Source organism: Neodiprion fabricii, chromosome 7, assembly GCF_021155785.1.
Source record: "Neodiprion fabricii isolate iyNeoFabr1 chromosome 7, iyNeoFabr1.1, whole genome shotgun sequence".
NCBI classification, from domain to species: domain Eukaryota; kingdom Metazoa; phylum Arthropoda; class Insecta; order Hymenoptera; family Diprionidae; genus Neodiprion; species Neodiprion fabricii.
In genome coordinates this window covers 5,327,236-5,341,648 of record NC_060245.1, presented here as the reverse complement: position 1 = coordinate 5,341,648, position 14,413 = coordinate 5,327,236, and the positions used below count along the sequence as shown (strand labels likewise).

Sequence of the window (14,413 nt, the reverse complement as noted above, 5' to 3'; positions counted from 1 at the left end):
CTTATTCAGTGGTACAACGGCAATCTGTCTGCAAACATGTCGCATCGTGTAATTTAAACCCTAGTATAAAGCGCGCATTCAACCGTTAGCCGTGGCTACGTAGAATTGCTGCTCAATTTTGAGCAATTGTCAGCATTCGTTCAATGCAAACTACCTACAACCTTCACGTGGCGTTCGTGGCGGTAATTTGTCCGCTCAGAGATAAGACTGAAAGTAGAATCTTTCCGTTAGTGATATCGTGACCGCCGTTATATTATGTCAAGAATTCTATTGGCAGCTTAGTTCCGTCTCCGAAAATATCTTCGGCATTAGTTGAATTATCCCAAATTTAGTCAATTCATTTATAGGTTAACTATTTGAGAACAGTTTGTCAAAAATGCAGGCTCCTCTTGCTATATTTTTCGTCTTCTTAGGATGTTGTACAAATGTTGTTTTCCTGGAACTTTTGGTCAAGTATGTATGCCTATTATTTATCAAGTCCTACGTATCAGTTGTCTTTTCGGAAGTTTTATAGTGTTCAGAAATAATTGTATACAGTATTCGATCCTTGAATCTGTACTTTATTATATAATATCATCCAGCACAATTTATTACAAACAATAAATATTTTACAGAATTCATGTTTCACTCTTCACACATAATTGCTTATATTCTCTTGTATTTGTACAGCAAGAGATTTAACAATGTACCTATAATTTTAGTCATGCCCTTAAAACGTTAGATCTTGTCTACTTGAAGTTTCGATCGATTAATATTTTCTGTAAACCAAAATTGTCGCTCACACTAATTTCTGATAATGAAATCCTCAGGTAAAAATAAAAATCGGTAAGTTGCTTAAGAGTCCCAAATAGTTTCAGTTCAATATTGGAACTTTATATTGGCGATAATTTGAGTTTTCATCGAGCTAAATCGATCGAATGTTCATGTATACTAGAGACATCGATAATTGAAAGTGTAAAAGAACAATCAATTCTCAATTCACAGATTTCCATTTCTGTGTAATTGATTCAATTTATTCAACCATCGCAGCAAAGTAGTTTTTCTTATCTATCTTATTGCAGGCTTTGAGGAATTAAGAATTATCAAGTCATGTTATTGTCATACGACTTATGTTTTGTCCTCTCTTTAGAGCTCCCTGGTATTCATACTAACTCTAACTTACTATCCACAAGGTTACAGAAGTTAGTGAGCTAGATCGGAAGAATAAAAGTAACCCATTATTTGTCAGAACTGAGTACAAGCAACTTTTTGTTCAAATACATAAATTCTTGAATTTCACTCTACATTTTGTATAGCAATTTTATCCCTTTTTCACATCCTTGTAATGCTGTTAAGAATACAGTTTTGTAATAAATTAATCAATGTTTATTATATACAAAGGACTTTGGAATATGCGTTATATCTGAATTTCATCCACTTTTGATTCATTCATTCTCTAATTTCTATGGCATGCGAGAATTACAATATATATCCATTCGCTTGAGTATTCTGATAACCCAAATACTTGAAATTGCCAATTGACCTTCATATATTATCTGATTGAATGTTTCTGCTGACTGTTTCATTTCTATGCTCAAGTATATTAACAATTGCAGCTGAAAGTTTATAACTAGAGGAACAAAAACATCGAAAACTTGATAAAAATTTTGTTTTTAATATATTAAAACCCATCACTTGATTGAATGTTTCTTTTTCCTTACTGTTTGGCTATCAATAATATTCTCGAAAAATAAAAGCTAGGCATAAAGAAATATCGAATTTATTTTCAACGCTTTATTTCAAGAACAATCACTCAACAGCCCTAGTGAACATGTTTTCAAAAAAATAATTTCCAGCTGGTTATAATTTTTTTCAGAGAAGACCCTGGCAGTGGGAACTTAATTACTTTCTCGCAGTTTGCATTTATTGCACTTGAAGGTTTCATATTCACTTCGAAGTTTGGAACGGTGAAACCTACAATAGGAATAAAGGATTACACGATTTTAGTTTCAATGTTCTTCGTTGTTAGCGTTTGCAACAATTATGCTTTTGATTTCAACATACCAATGCCCTTACACATGATATTCAGAGCTGTAAGTATCTTCATTTCTTAAACTGCAACAGAATAAAGAACATAGTTTGCACTTTGGCTCTGTTGCAGCTTTGCGTCGCTGTCGTAGAGATTATCGGAATATTTTCTCACCACTGTTTTATTGTCCTCAGGGTTCTCTAATAGCGAATATGATCATGGGAATAATAATACTGAAGAAAAAATATGTATTTAGCAAATATCTTTCGGTATTCATGATAAGTTCGGGAATATTTTTATGCACGCTAATCAGTGGCAAAGAAGTCAAATCTACGCAGATCGTCCGCCCGGACAGTTTACCGACTACTCCGTGGGATGACTTTTTCTGGTGGATTCTTGGCATTACGCTGCTCACTGTTGCTCTGTTTATATCCGCCAGGATGGGCATTTACCAAGAGGTTTTGTACGTACGCTACGGAAAACATGCCAAAGAAGCCCTGTTTTATACGGTAAAACATCCCCACGTTTTTTCTCCCATGGAATCGCTGCTCCAGCCTGCATGTTGGAATTCAATCATTCAGGAATCTTGAATTAACAAAATATTAGATACGACCATGCGAATATTATTGTGAATAATAATTTGTTTTTCAGCATTTATTGCCACTACCCTTCTTTCTGACATTACTACCAAATATCTGGAATCATACTCTTTTGGCTGTTAATTCGGATCCTCTAACGCTACCTCTCATTGGCGTTTCAATGCCCAAAACACTCGTATACCTGATAGGAAATGTACTGACACAGTATCCTTTTTACACATATCAAGTATTTTGATTATGTAGCAATTTCATTATTTGCAGATTCTTCGCCCTGGAATATTTTATGAACTTTTGGCAAAACCTATAACTTATTTACTATTTTCCTCGAATTCTTAGCAAGCAAGTTTACAAATTTATGAGATTTTACAGAGCAAATTTTACTGATGGATATGTTACTCGGACAGAGAAATTTGCTGCGCAAAGCTGTCTGAATAATTCGTTGCAGACTGTTACCCAACAAATTTAAACTTTAGGTTCTACATGCCAAGGTGAAATTCACGAATACAGTTATGAAAACAATTATCTGTCGTACGTAACTGTAAATACACGTGAGAACCACCTGTCCATACAATACTGGAGTATTACAATATATCTTTGTTATTCAAATATTACACTGGCAAAATTCTACCGTCGTTGTACTGTTTATGCTTCAAGCACAAACTCATAGACTTCGAGACGAAAATATAAACCTTGATAAAATATTTGCCGAACATTCAGGCAGCTATGGTTAAAAATTGTAGCTGAATGAACATTTTTATGTACATTATACAAAGTTACATCGAATTTTTTTTGAAAAAATGCGAGCTTTATTCCTTACCAAAATCTTAGATACATGTGCATCAGCTCTGTTTATGTACTGACAACGGAGTGTACATCGTTGACAGTGACGCTGGTGGTGACGCTGAGGAAATTTGTGTCGCTACTATTTTCTATACTGTACTTTAAAAATCCATTCACATTGTACCATTGGATCGGAACGACCCTGGTTTTCGTTGGAACAATTATATTCACAGAAGTCGTTCCCAGAATTCAGCAAAGCTTACAAGCACCGCCGAAAGGAGAAAAAGTACAATAGTTGAGCATAAATAGGGTGGGGAAGTTCTGTGTGTCTTTGTTTATTGATTTATAACAAAACTTGCTCTAAGCACTATGATATATGTGAACAATGTGCAGTATTTTTTCAATTCTTTGTTTATGACAGCCAATCGTATTCCTCTGCTCTTCACGATCCCATCCAGGATCTCGTAATTAGCTATACAAGTTGACACTTATTCTTTTCAGCGTATTCACTTATAAATTTGTGACCTGCGCTCCTCATTTACCCTGCAAATTGAAACAATATTACCAAGTCTCCTGGTAATAAATGCATAATTATATTTATTCCAGGGCCACGTTAATCATTTCCAAATTTCAATCGTGGGGAGATTTGCACAGATATGTACATCAATTTTTACAATTCATATTTTACTGCGTTTAATAAAGATTCTAAGAATAAAGAGAAAAACTTATAGACAAAAATTTAGACGCACGTGTGTTATCTGTTATTTTGACCACATGATTTTTGAAATCACAACATCGTGGTTCAAGATTCCATATTTTTGACATATACGATGTCATTGTTAATTATAAATTCATACAATATGGAATAAAGATTAGGTAGTTGATTTCTTTTTTTGTTGAAACTCGTTAGATATTTCAGGCTGACCTGGACAACATAGAAATTGGATTTGCTCACGAATTTTTTTAAAATGAGTATAGGATTTACTTGTTTTCGTGACTGTTGAAAGATAACAATTACTTACAGTTTTACCGCAACTGATGGGAACATCAGTGTAATGTAATTAAAATACGGCATTTTATTACATTTACCAAACATTATTACATTATAACGTAATATCCGTTATACAGTAAATTGGTATACCGATAAACTTCAATTCTAGTCATTGCACTACAAGAGGGAATAAACTTTATTATATGCTCTAAATTGTCGCTCTGATAATATTGCAGGAAACGTTTTTTATTGTACAATAGCTAAAAAAAAAAAACTCAATAAAAAAATATGATGGTAATAATTAAACAAATGATCATAATAATGTCAAGATGTCACATATCACAGTACCAATCTTGTACTTTTAACAAGAGTGTATCCGAAATTAATATATTGTATATAAGATATTCAATTATAGTCATATGATTATTATTATATCAACCATCCCGAATTTTTTCCCAAAATCCAATGTAATTCCTACATAATGTAAAACGACCCAATGTTATTCTGTTTAATAAAAATTAAGATTATTAGAAAAAATACACACTCAACTGTAATAGCGAGATGGTGTCATCGTCAAGTGCGAGGTCGTGGATATGTGGATCACACTGTTGCTTTTTTCGTTTGTAAAACGTCACGCTTATTCTGATGTCTCCTGGTAAAAATGTCTTGGAAATATTTAGTGATGAAGCTGAGTTGATACTTTAATTGTATCCTGCGTGTTTAGTTATATTTTAATTTTATTTGGTCAGATATGCGATAAATGCCTGTATGTTTAATGTGCTTTTTCAATTAGCTTCTCAAATTGAAATCATGCCTTATTAGGACTTACAATTAGTCTTAATTATATAGAACTTAACGTAATCATGAAATACTCTTTATGATAATTTGTATATAATAAGTCTCCGAACAATTATTGTAAGTAGAAAATTTATCTAGTATCCTTTTGTTTTTTTAGATTTTAGAAGAAAAGTTATTGGCAACTATGGAAGAAACATCGTGACACGTCGTTATAGTAAATGCAATGTCTAGTTCGTTTCAGAGCAATTTGAGGTACGTCGATTTATCCTGAGTTATTCAAATTGCTCAAGGAAAGCTGATTGTTCCGGGATCAAATAATTACAGGTGAAGACGACATAAATTAGGGTGAAGACATTGGTCAAGAAAGTTCTCTGAAAGTTTATAGTGAAAGAAAGTCTCAGAGAAATTCCCGGTATTCGAAAAAAAAAAAAATAAGAGTATGAATTCGATGGTTTTGTAGAAAAATTTCGGGTTTTTCTCCACAAAATAATTCACAATCTTCTGTACAAACTTGAAGTTCATCAAACTTTCGAATGAGTAATTTTTATACAATTGAAACATTTCCTATTACCATTACAATAATTGAATTCAGAGAAATTAATTATCATGAATGAAATCGAGAATATATATATATATATATATATATATGTTTACGTGTAGGAAACGAGAGATTGTAAGACTCTGAACTCCGAAACGATTAACTAATATTACAGGCGTTCAATTACGTAACATCAATGTTCATGATGGCGTATGATAAGTGGTAATCATAAATGCTTTGTTGATATATGCGTATTATTTACAGTAGCGTGTAAATTGTACGATTACAACTCCACAATCAGCACTCTGATAACTTGGAATAATTTTAATTTCAAATGATTTCTTGCTAATGCGAAACGTTAGTAAGTTGGAATTGATCATTTCGTTCCGGTTTACTATGAGTTTCCTAGAGTTGACTGCTTCGAACAGAAAAGTAATAGAGTTTAAACTGCAGGCTCAAATAGATAATGAAAAAATGAGTTCAGAAACTTTGATAAGTTGGTTTTATTTGCGGAAAGCCCGTTTGAAACTCGTCTTTTTTAAACGGAAATTTCGCTTTTTAGAGTTCCATGTATGATATACACATACATGTGGATAGTTGACAAATGAACGATTATAGATGTAACGTTTGCAAACAAAGGTTGACATCCTTTTTAGGATTAAGTGTGATAATCAGACTGATAGTTATATTATAAAAGTTGAAATATTGATGAAATTATGTTTCTAAACGTGTTTTTAGTTCAGAAATCGCACCATCTTGACAGAGGCTAGATTATAATAAATTATATCATATTTAATCATATCTAAAGAAACATTATTTTCATCATTATACAGCAGATTTATATTAATAAATATATACGCATCACGCATACTTATACTTATTTACTACGTGTATCTGTGTACGGATAGATGATGCAACTCATTTGCTTACCATGATTATTGTTTGAAATTGAAAAACTTTGTTGTGTAATTAGATTAATATAGTAACTACAATAATATAGAAAAATTTAGTAAAGAAATATACATACCTATATGTATATTGAGTACATTTTTGACGATCAGAGATTCTGTTAGCGAATGAAAAAACAAATTTAATTTATTACAATTAATGGTATGTTACAATATGTAAGCGACGTTAATGTTAATATACATTAACAGATACCAAAATCATATTTCAACGATACAGGTATATTTTTCCTATACAATATAATATTACGCTTTATACAATAAATAAATTCGTTTCTATCAATTTGACAATAATTCCATTCAAATATTACATATCACATCCTTAGATTTTATGAATAGTATGACCAATATATGCATGTAGACAATATAGTATAAACTAAAAAAAAAAAAAAAAAGAAGTTTAGCAGCGAAAGTATCGCACTTTGGTATTTACTATATTTCCATTATTCTTGACGATAGTTGACGCAACTCTTCACAACTATTAAATTGCGAAGGATCGCGTCAACTATCGTCAAGAATGACGTGTATCCTTGTGGTTTAAATAATCTGTATTGTATTGTCAATTAAATAGCATATAGCAGGTTTTTATAGTTGGATCTTTTGAAAATTGGAAATTTAGAAAATTGCATATAAGTTGTTTTGCTACCCACTCATTTTTTAATCGTTAATTACATAACACATGAAATAATGCGTTTTTTCTATGCACAATAGTAGCTAAAGAAAAATCGGCAAGACATGATGAAAAAGAATATAAGATGTCAAGATATTATCTACATGATAAACGCATCTTTCTTAAAAAATCCTCAAATCAATCTTATATACTACTAAACCTGCCGTCACGACAATTAGTCTTAAGGAATTTCAAGAAAACAAGAAATGGCAAACTCTATATTCTCTCTTCTAAAAAAAAAATTTCCCTTCAAGAGATCTTCTAAAAGATATAGTATCTTAGTTTTTTAGTGAAAGCAGATTTGATTAAAGTAACGTCAAACAACTTCTTCAAAAGAGCCTAAAAAACGTCATAGTTATCGGTAAGTTATTGTAATGTTACATTCAAAGTACAATGTGGATGTTTACATTGTAAATTCGTTTTACAATGTTGAAAAACATAATCACGAATAATCGATAAATAGATAACTAACTGAAGAGCATATATGAATGACAATGATTATTACGTACAATACTACGATCATTTAAATGGATCCAAATAAAGCTTCTCAGGTTGTTTTCAAATACCAAATACCAACTGAAACAATGAGAAATTTGTATATGAAAAACTAAAATATTGTTAAAGTCGATGACATGTTATGACAGCTAATCCGACGTAATTGCTATAAAAAATCTACTAAAATAATTAAATGTCATACACGATTATATGGTATAAACGTACAAAAATATAACAAAAACGATAAAATTTAAGATATATTAATATAACAAAGGCTCGAAGTCGAGACCTAAAGTGACCTCCTATCTTCTGTTATTACTTGCAAGTTATAACATTTTATTTACTTGACTAAAAGTTCATCGCAGTATTTAACTCAACGAACGTAATGAATTTTAGAAGCTAAATTGTATTTACGGGGAAGAATTTATTATTTTTTTCTTTCATCTAGTTACGCTACTCTTAAATTGGTCAATGTTCTTGCTAGATTTCGTATTCTAAGCTTACATATTTTCAAGCCAGACGAAATTCCTAGTACTTCTGCTTCAGGCAAAAAGTGACTAAAATATATCTAGATCATCGGATATGGGCTTAAGTGATGATACATGTATAACAAACACAGTTCACAAAAAAAGTTACTTGGAAGCGTATTCGAATTTTCGAATATGCAGATTGTAGACTTTCACAAGTACAGAACTAGGCCTGAGTTATTTTATATACATGCATGTAATTGACATCCAAGATTCCAAGCTGCGCCTTGAACTGAAGTAAGGTGGCGTTGATAGGGTTACGCGTGCACAGATAACGTATTATACACGCGCTGATAACATGCTTGTGAAAGTACGCGAATGGCGCTGCCTCAAACTTTTGTTATTTCATATACCACTCTTGGAAAATTGAACAAAGAATTAAACTTAAACTGTCGTTGTACTACGAGCAACTTGAATAATCAAGTCCGAAATTTTTATTAGTAAACGAAAAGGAGTCATCGATTGTTGTAAATTGAAAAGTCCCAAGTGTAATGTTTGACACAGCTATAAATTAATATGAAAATGACTTGATTGAGACATTGTCTAAGTTTGATAATCTCGTTTATTTACGTAAGAGCTGATAACGCTGGAAGACAGATCTCTCATTGCGACAAGCATTGACGATTATCATACCATCACTCTTTATCGCATCAAAGATTATAAGCGCGACAATAAAACTGTACCAATTATTATTATCGAGAGATAAAACTAGACTGACAACTTAACACTTGTGTGATATTTTAAGCAATCTTGTCTACAATTTCTTTCTCGCGAGATCTGTACAGCTTTTTCAGTTTATATGCGTGCCCTTTGAAAAGATTGAATGTTCACGACCATCTATAAGAAAAATGGACCTCTATTTTTTTATTATTACAAGGCTCGATATAATTAGTATTTGGATAATGATCACATAAGCGGGGAAGCAACTGTATCGATAGTATTGAAAGATGCGGCATGAAAGTTCAGTGACGCCATCTGTGGGGAAATCAAATCTTGATTAAGTGAAACAGTTTCTTTTTTTCATAGCAGAAAATCACGATAAGAAACCTAAAATGCATCAGGTTTCTCGACAACCTTGAAGATGTTGGATAACTCGTCGAGTAGGGTCTCGTAACGGTACGCGACACGAATGTCGGGGACATTGGTCCTCGTTATATCGTTACCCGCTACTCCTTCTTTTGTATAATTTGGCCCCAGCCAGTACTGCTTGCTCTGTAAATATTAACGTACACGTGTTATCTCTAAATCGTTTATATACAAGTACATCTAACATTACGCCGTACCTAAAATGAAACACCAAAAAATCTCACGGTAAAAACGTCGTGGATTCGATCAAAATCGTTAAATTTAACGTATTTTAACACGATTCAATGAACAAAAAACAATTCATTTATAAAAAAAAATTTCACGACACAGCTGAATCTTAAACTCACTTTGTGTGGGAATCCGCTCATGATAACCGAGTTTCGAGCCAGTTCACACATGTCGCATGAGCTGAGTTTCCAAACCTGAGCAGCGATACTGTATTCTTCCATCAAAGGTTCCTGTATCAAGAAATTGAATTGAAAAATTGCATCGTTCATAACGTTAAACGCAACGCTTATAGTTTGCTACGAGATTTGCCCAATATTTTTTTTGGAAACATGAAAGAATAAGAAGTTTCACCAGACACGCGACACCTCAATAAAAATTTAATCATGTAGAAAAAAAATGTGCAGTTTTATTTACTTTTGCAGTAAAAAAAAATAATTTGGAAAGCCTTGCTTCTTTGTCCTATAGTTGGTATAACTATCTCGAAAGCAAAATTCTATCTGTATGTACCTTGGTGAAGTGGAATTGTAGTGGATCGTCCGTCGATAAGCTGACGCAGAGTCCTCTGGCCAGATATTCGGGTAACGGATTACGATGGTAATTGAGAAATAAGGAATTGTTGCTGAGGGGTGACATAGCGATACCGATTTGGGTAAGGTAATACAGATATTGTAACACCGGCACCTTTCTCAACAGTAAACCGTGAGAAATATTTTCGGCCATCATGTAACCGCACACGAGATGCTGGATGGGTCCGGCTTCTCCGCAGTGCGGCCTCAAAACAAATGTGTTCAAGCCTTGTTCTCTGTAAAAATAATTGACAACAGTTTGGATTTACCCATCTCAGCTGTGCAAGTGCTTTCAACGATTCAAAAAATTATACTCAAACGATAACTTACGCTCGGAATTGGTTTAGCACTGTCATGTTAGCGTAGGTATAGTACTGATAGTATCCGTACGGCGGATTTTCAATATCATCCCATTCCGCTGGCGGGCTAACATCTTTGTCGAACAACGGGTTTTCTGGTTTACTCTCGTCATCCACTGAATCAAAGCCTATTACCTGTTGACAAGAATATATTTCAAGATAATCAGCAATCGAAATTTCTTGTACCAAAAATATCCGCCCAGTTTCAAATGCTTCTAATCTGGTCTCTACCGCAAGGTGTTTAGTTAGTATAATGCATCTTGAGAGATCGATTAAAAGATATTTAAAATACTTCAAAACTGCGATACTTACATATTGTAGAAATTTGTGAAGTTCGGGATGAGTTGTCGGATCGTTAGTGACCTCAAAAAGAGGTAAGAATATATTGTTCAAAAACTCTTGGAAGTTGGTCATCAATTTGTTGAGTTTAAAAATGTCACTGTAAAAAATTAACATCGTTCACACATACTCTTGTACAACGTTGCGACGCAAGTTGAACCTTGGTATTTTGATACCCATTCGATTACTTCATCCAGTCAGAATCAATTAAGGAATAAATGCAGTTTGAAATCTACTGTAAATGGTATTTTAAATTAAGTATATCTCGATAACTTACAAAAGCCTTGGTATTTGTATCAGCCACCGTACGTTGTCCGACGAAACATCACTTTGGATTGCCCATTTGGCTAACTTATCCCATTCCTCTGGATTTTTTCCATAAATGGACAGACGAAGTTCGGCATTTTGGTATTTAGATTCCTCAAGATCACTCGCGACCTCTTTAATGATCCTGGCAAAGTATTTTCCATTCAAATAATTATCAGTTTTCAGAAAGACTTCGCGAAGACGACTTTCACCGATAGGATTATACTTGGCATTGAACTTGTCGAATCTGTGAAAGGTGTTTCTGTCCTGAAATATATTCGTAGATGATAAGTTTCCATAATGTGATATTTCAGTGAGGGCGTTTCAAAATCATCATTCTCATCTTGTCAATAATAGCGTAATAATTTTTATTCAAGGCTGGCGACTTCGGATTGACTTTCATTTTTATGCAAAAATGTATGCAGTATGTAATGGCTTGACGTTATAAGAACACAATGGCTGACTGTTTTATATGCTTACAGCGTGCACATCCAGCATATCCACAGTCAGATCATACGTTGTGAGGTTCATGGACTGAAATACTTCTCGCAGAGTCATCGTTTCTCCGTTTCTTGCACACGTCACCACCTCGTCTGCATGGTTTTTCAATGTTTTCTTTATAAATCTAAGAAGATGCTTTTGATTCATGCAAGACGCTGCGTGAATATGAGTATCAACCTGTAACGAATCGACTAATGTTATAACTTGCACAGGGGATTATAAATTTATGGCGATTGTCAGACTCAAAATCTAAAATTACGAATTCATATATCTGACCTTTCTGATATTGTAAAAATCCCTGTGGGGGACAGCCTTTTGACTCGCAAGCTCTCTAAGTTCATTCAGCAGTACGTGGAGCTGAAATTTCGAGGACAAATAGCTCAATCTCCTGTAGCAAAAGGATTTCAACGGCCCGTCAGCTATCATCGTACAGAGAAGATTCATGTCTCCTACAAACGTAGCCAAATCCGGATACGAGTATGGAACCGGCTTTCCATTCGCGAGATCTTCTTCGTTGCAATAGACGTTAAAAACTCCGTTCACAGCAGATATGAGGTAATTTTTTGGAGGCGGAAAAACGCATTCCCATGGATCGCCACGCGACGCTGGTGCATGAACTGGATGATCTGCGTAAAGTGAAAATAAATTTAGTGGTGGGTTTGGTATTGACGTCATTTACAACGTACAATTATTGACTTTGCAAAGAGAAAAGAATTGGTTTTATTTGGACTTGTGATATGGACTGTAGTAATGGACGGGGAAACAAGGATAAAATGGATTAGAACCTTGCCAGGGAACATCTTTAATAAGGGCATCAATATCTGCATCAGACCGAATTTCGAGTAGATCACTTTCTGCGGAGGATGACAGCATTCCTTAGGAGAGAACGCAAAAAATTGTGTAACTCGAAACTGATTGCAACTCGCCTGATTGACGTAAGGTTTCTTTAACCATAATTACATTCTAAATCAATTGCAATTTCAGACCCACGTCCGACGATCGTTCTTGTGAACAAGTATAATTTCAATGAAGCTTCGGTGGCCAGAAATTGATACTTTTTAGTGCTTTTATTATGAGATAGTCGGGCATTGAGTATTTATCGAATTATTATATTCATAATCTGCAAAGATATCGTGAAAATGTTAAATTAAAAAATACTGGAGTTATAAATAAAACCTTGGATATACTTTATTTTCTTCAGAAGACTATTTTCCAGAAATTCTATATGATGTTCAAATAGCAATATCGAATTAACTTCTGAGAAGGAAAGATTACTTATGTCAGCTACTTTGTAGAAAATGATCTTCTTCTGCTGTCTTAGAACAAAATCGAACAAATCTGCTATATTCTTGCATTTTGAAGCAATTTGAAATGAAGTATCGATTGTATTGAAGAGCTTTTCTTTATAATTCCAGTATATTCTGTTTTTGTATTTTTTAAGAGATCTTCGAAGTTCATACGAATATAGTAATTTGACGACTATTCAACGTACGACTATCTCGCAATAAAATTGAGAAAAAGTTATCGTTTTTTGACTGACTAACATCTTTACAGAACTTGTAAGACATAAGAATAAAAAGTGTGGCTAATTTTGAATGGGAGTGAATATTAAATTCATCAAAAAGATGTGTCATCACTGATTTTATAGAAATCTGCGTGGGAGTAAAAGTACATTTCAGGATCAAGGATCAAGTGTCGATGCAGCTCAGGCAAACTGCTCAAGTTTCAAACATACCTGCGATCGGTTTACGATCATCATGTATCACTTCCTCGACTGTGCTGTGAGGCGCCCTATCGGCACCTCTCAAAAACCGAGAGGTAATTGAGGGAAAGCTTTGTTTTGAATTCTGCATGTATTTTTCCCGAATAACAAGAGCCTGTACAAGCATCTGTGACGCCTGTTGTAAATCCTCAAGAGGCACCTGAAGCATCAAAAATTGATTATTAAAAATTAATATAGTGCGTCGAAAACTTTCCCTGGTTACAAAGGGTTTTAAAATAAATTATGCGTTACTGTGCATATCGATCATGAGTCAGAGACCAATTATGAACATCCAACGCTGATTAGTATCTGCATTATTAGTCTCGATTTTGGATAAAGAAGAATGTCGAACTTAAACTCAAACCTAGAGGCTTCGAATATGCTCCGGCAATTAATTTTCTTACAAGTAAAAGATTCTCTTGTACTCTGATCAGTTTTAAAAATATTACACATTTGCTTTACTGTTAAGAGTAATTACTTGTCATTAAAGTTTGATTGAAATGTCTTATCTTACCCCCGAGGTATCCTCGCCGGATATCGAAACACGTTGAAAGTGTGGAACAAAATCATTTTCTTCAAGGCCAAATGGGTGTTCATTTTCATCCGGTACTCCTGGACCTATCGATGGTTCGTAATGACTGCGTCGCTCTTCAAGGTCCTTCGCAGCTCTGTAATAATGAAGAAAAAATCATCCTGTTGTTATAATCGACTGTATAATAAATGAGAAGGTTCTATTAAATTAGTCGTAAAGGCGATAGCTCAATTGAGATTAAAATAGGGCTTCTTTATTCCTTACATGTGTTGAAAGAAGATAGAAAAGCTTTTTGTTCATTTGGCATACAAAATATATAAATTAAAAATTTCTCTCTGAAATCAAACTTCATTTCTGAAATTT

General features: G+C 33.7%; 2 protein-coding genes across 10 annotated transcripts in view; one reads left to right on the top strand and one right to left on the bottom strand.

The window, feature by feature from the left end:
- On the top strand, nt 1–4,322 carry LOC124186765 (UDP-xylose and UDP-N-acetylglucosamine transporter-like). The gene is made up of 5 exons (XM_046578749.1): nt 1–453; nt 1,856–2,072; nt 2,203–2,517; nt 2,660–2,811; nt 3,436–4,322. The coding sequence occupies exons 1-5, from the start codon at nt 377–379 to the stop codon at nt 3,680–3,682; spliced, it is 1,008 nt and encodes a 335-aa protein (XP_046434705.1). The 5' UTR covers nt 1–376; the 3' UTR covers nt 3,683–4,322.
- A 2,991-nt stretch (nt 4,323–7,313) lies between these two features.
- The window catches only part of LOC124186761 (AMP deaminase 2), a 32,373-nt gene continuing 25,273 nt past the window's right edge, over nt 7,314–14,413 (bottom strand). For 7 of the 9 annotated variants that reach the window (XM_046578730.1, XM_046578731.1, XM_046578736.1 and 4 more), the window contains 11 exons: nt 14,033–14,186; nt 13,492–13,678; nt 12,033–12,382; nt 11,736–11,933; nt 11,227–11,522; nt 10,923–11,049; nt 10,582–10,745; nt 10,193–10,487; nt 9,805–9,915; nt 9,446–9,583; nt 7,314–9,346 (listed from right to left, as the gene is read on the bottom strand). In XM_046578730.1, coding sequence (XP_046434686.1) covers nt 9,278–9,346; nt 9,446–9,583; nt 9,805–9,915; nt 10,193–10,487; nt 10,582–10,745; nt 10,923–11,049; nt 11,227–11,522; nt 11,736–11,933; nt 12,033–12,382; nt 13,492–13,678; nt 14,033–14,186 — 2,089 coding nt within the window. In that variant the 3' untranslated portion in view covers nt 7,314–9,277. Of the gene's footprint in view, nt 9,347–9,393; nt 9,584–9,804; nt 9,916–10,192; nt 10,488–10,581; nt 10,746–10,922; nt 11,050–11,226; nt 11,523–11,735; nt 11,934–12,032; nt 12,383–13,491; nt 13,679–14,032; nt 14,187–14,413 lie in introns of those variants that run through there. The other 2 variants (XM_046578737.1, XM_046578733.1) reach the window with 2 other exon arrangements.

Excerpts from the sequence above, each read along its gene's own strand:
- LOC124186765 (XM_046578749.1), top strand. The coding sequence starts at position 377 with ATGCAGGCTCCTCTTGCTATATTTTTCGTCTTCTTAGGATGTTGTACA. Across the intron at positions 2,073-2,202 it reads TACACATGATATTCAGAGCT|GGTTCTCTAATAGCGAATAT; the intron begins GTAAGTATCTTC and ends TATTGTCCTCAG. Across the intron at positions 2,812-3,435 it reads ATAGGAAATGTACTGACACA|ATACATGTGCATCAGCTCTG; the intron begins GTATCCTTTTTA and ends CCAAAATCTTAG.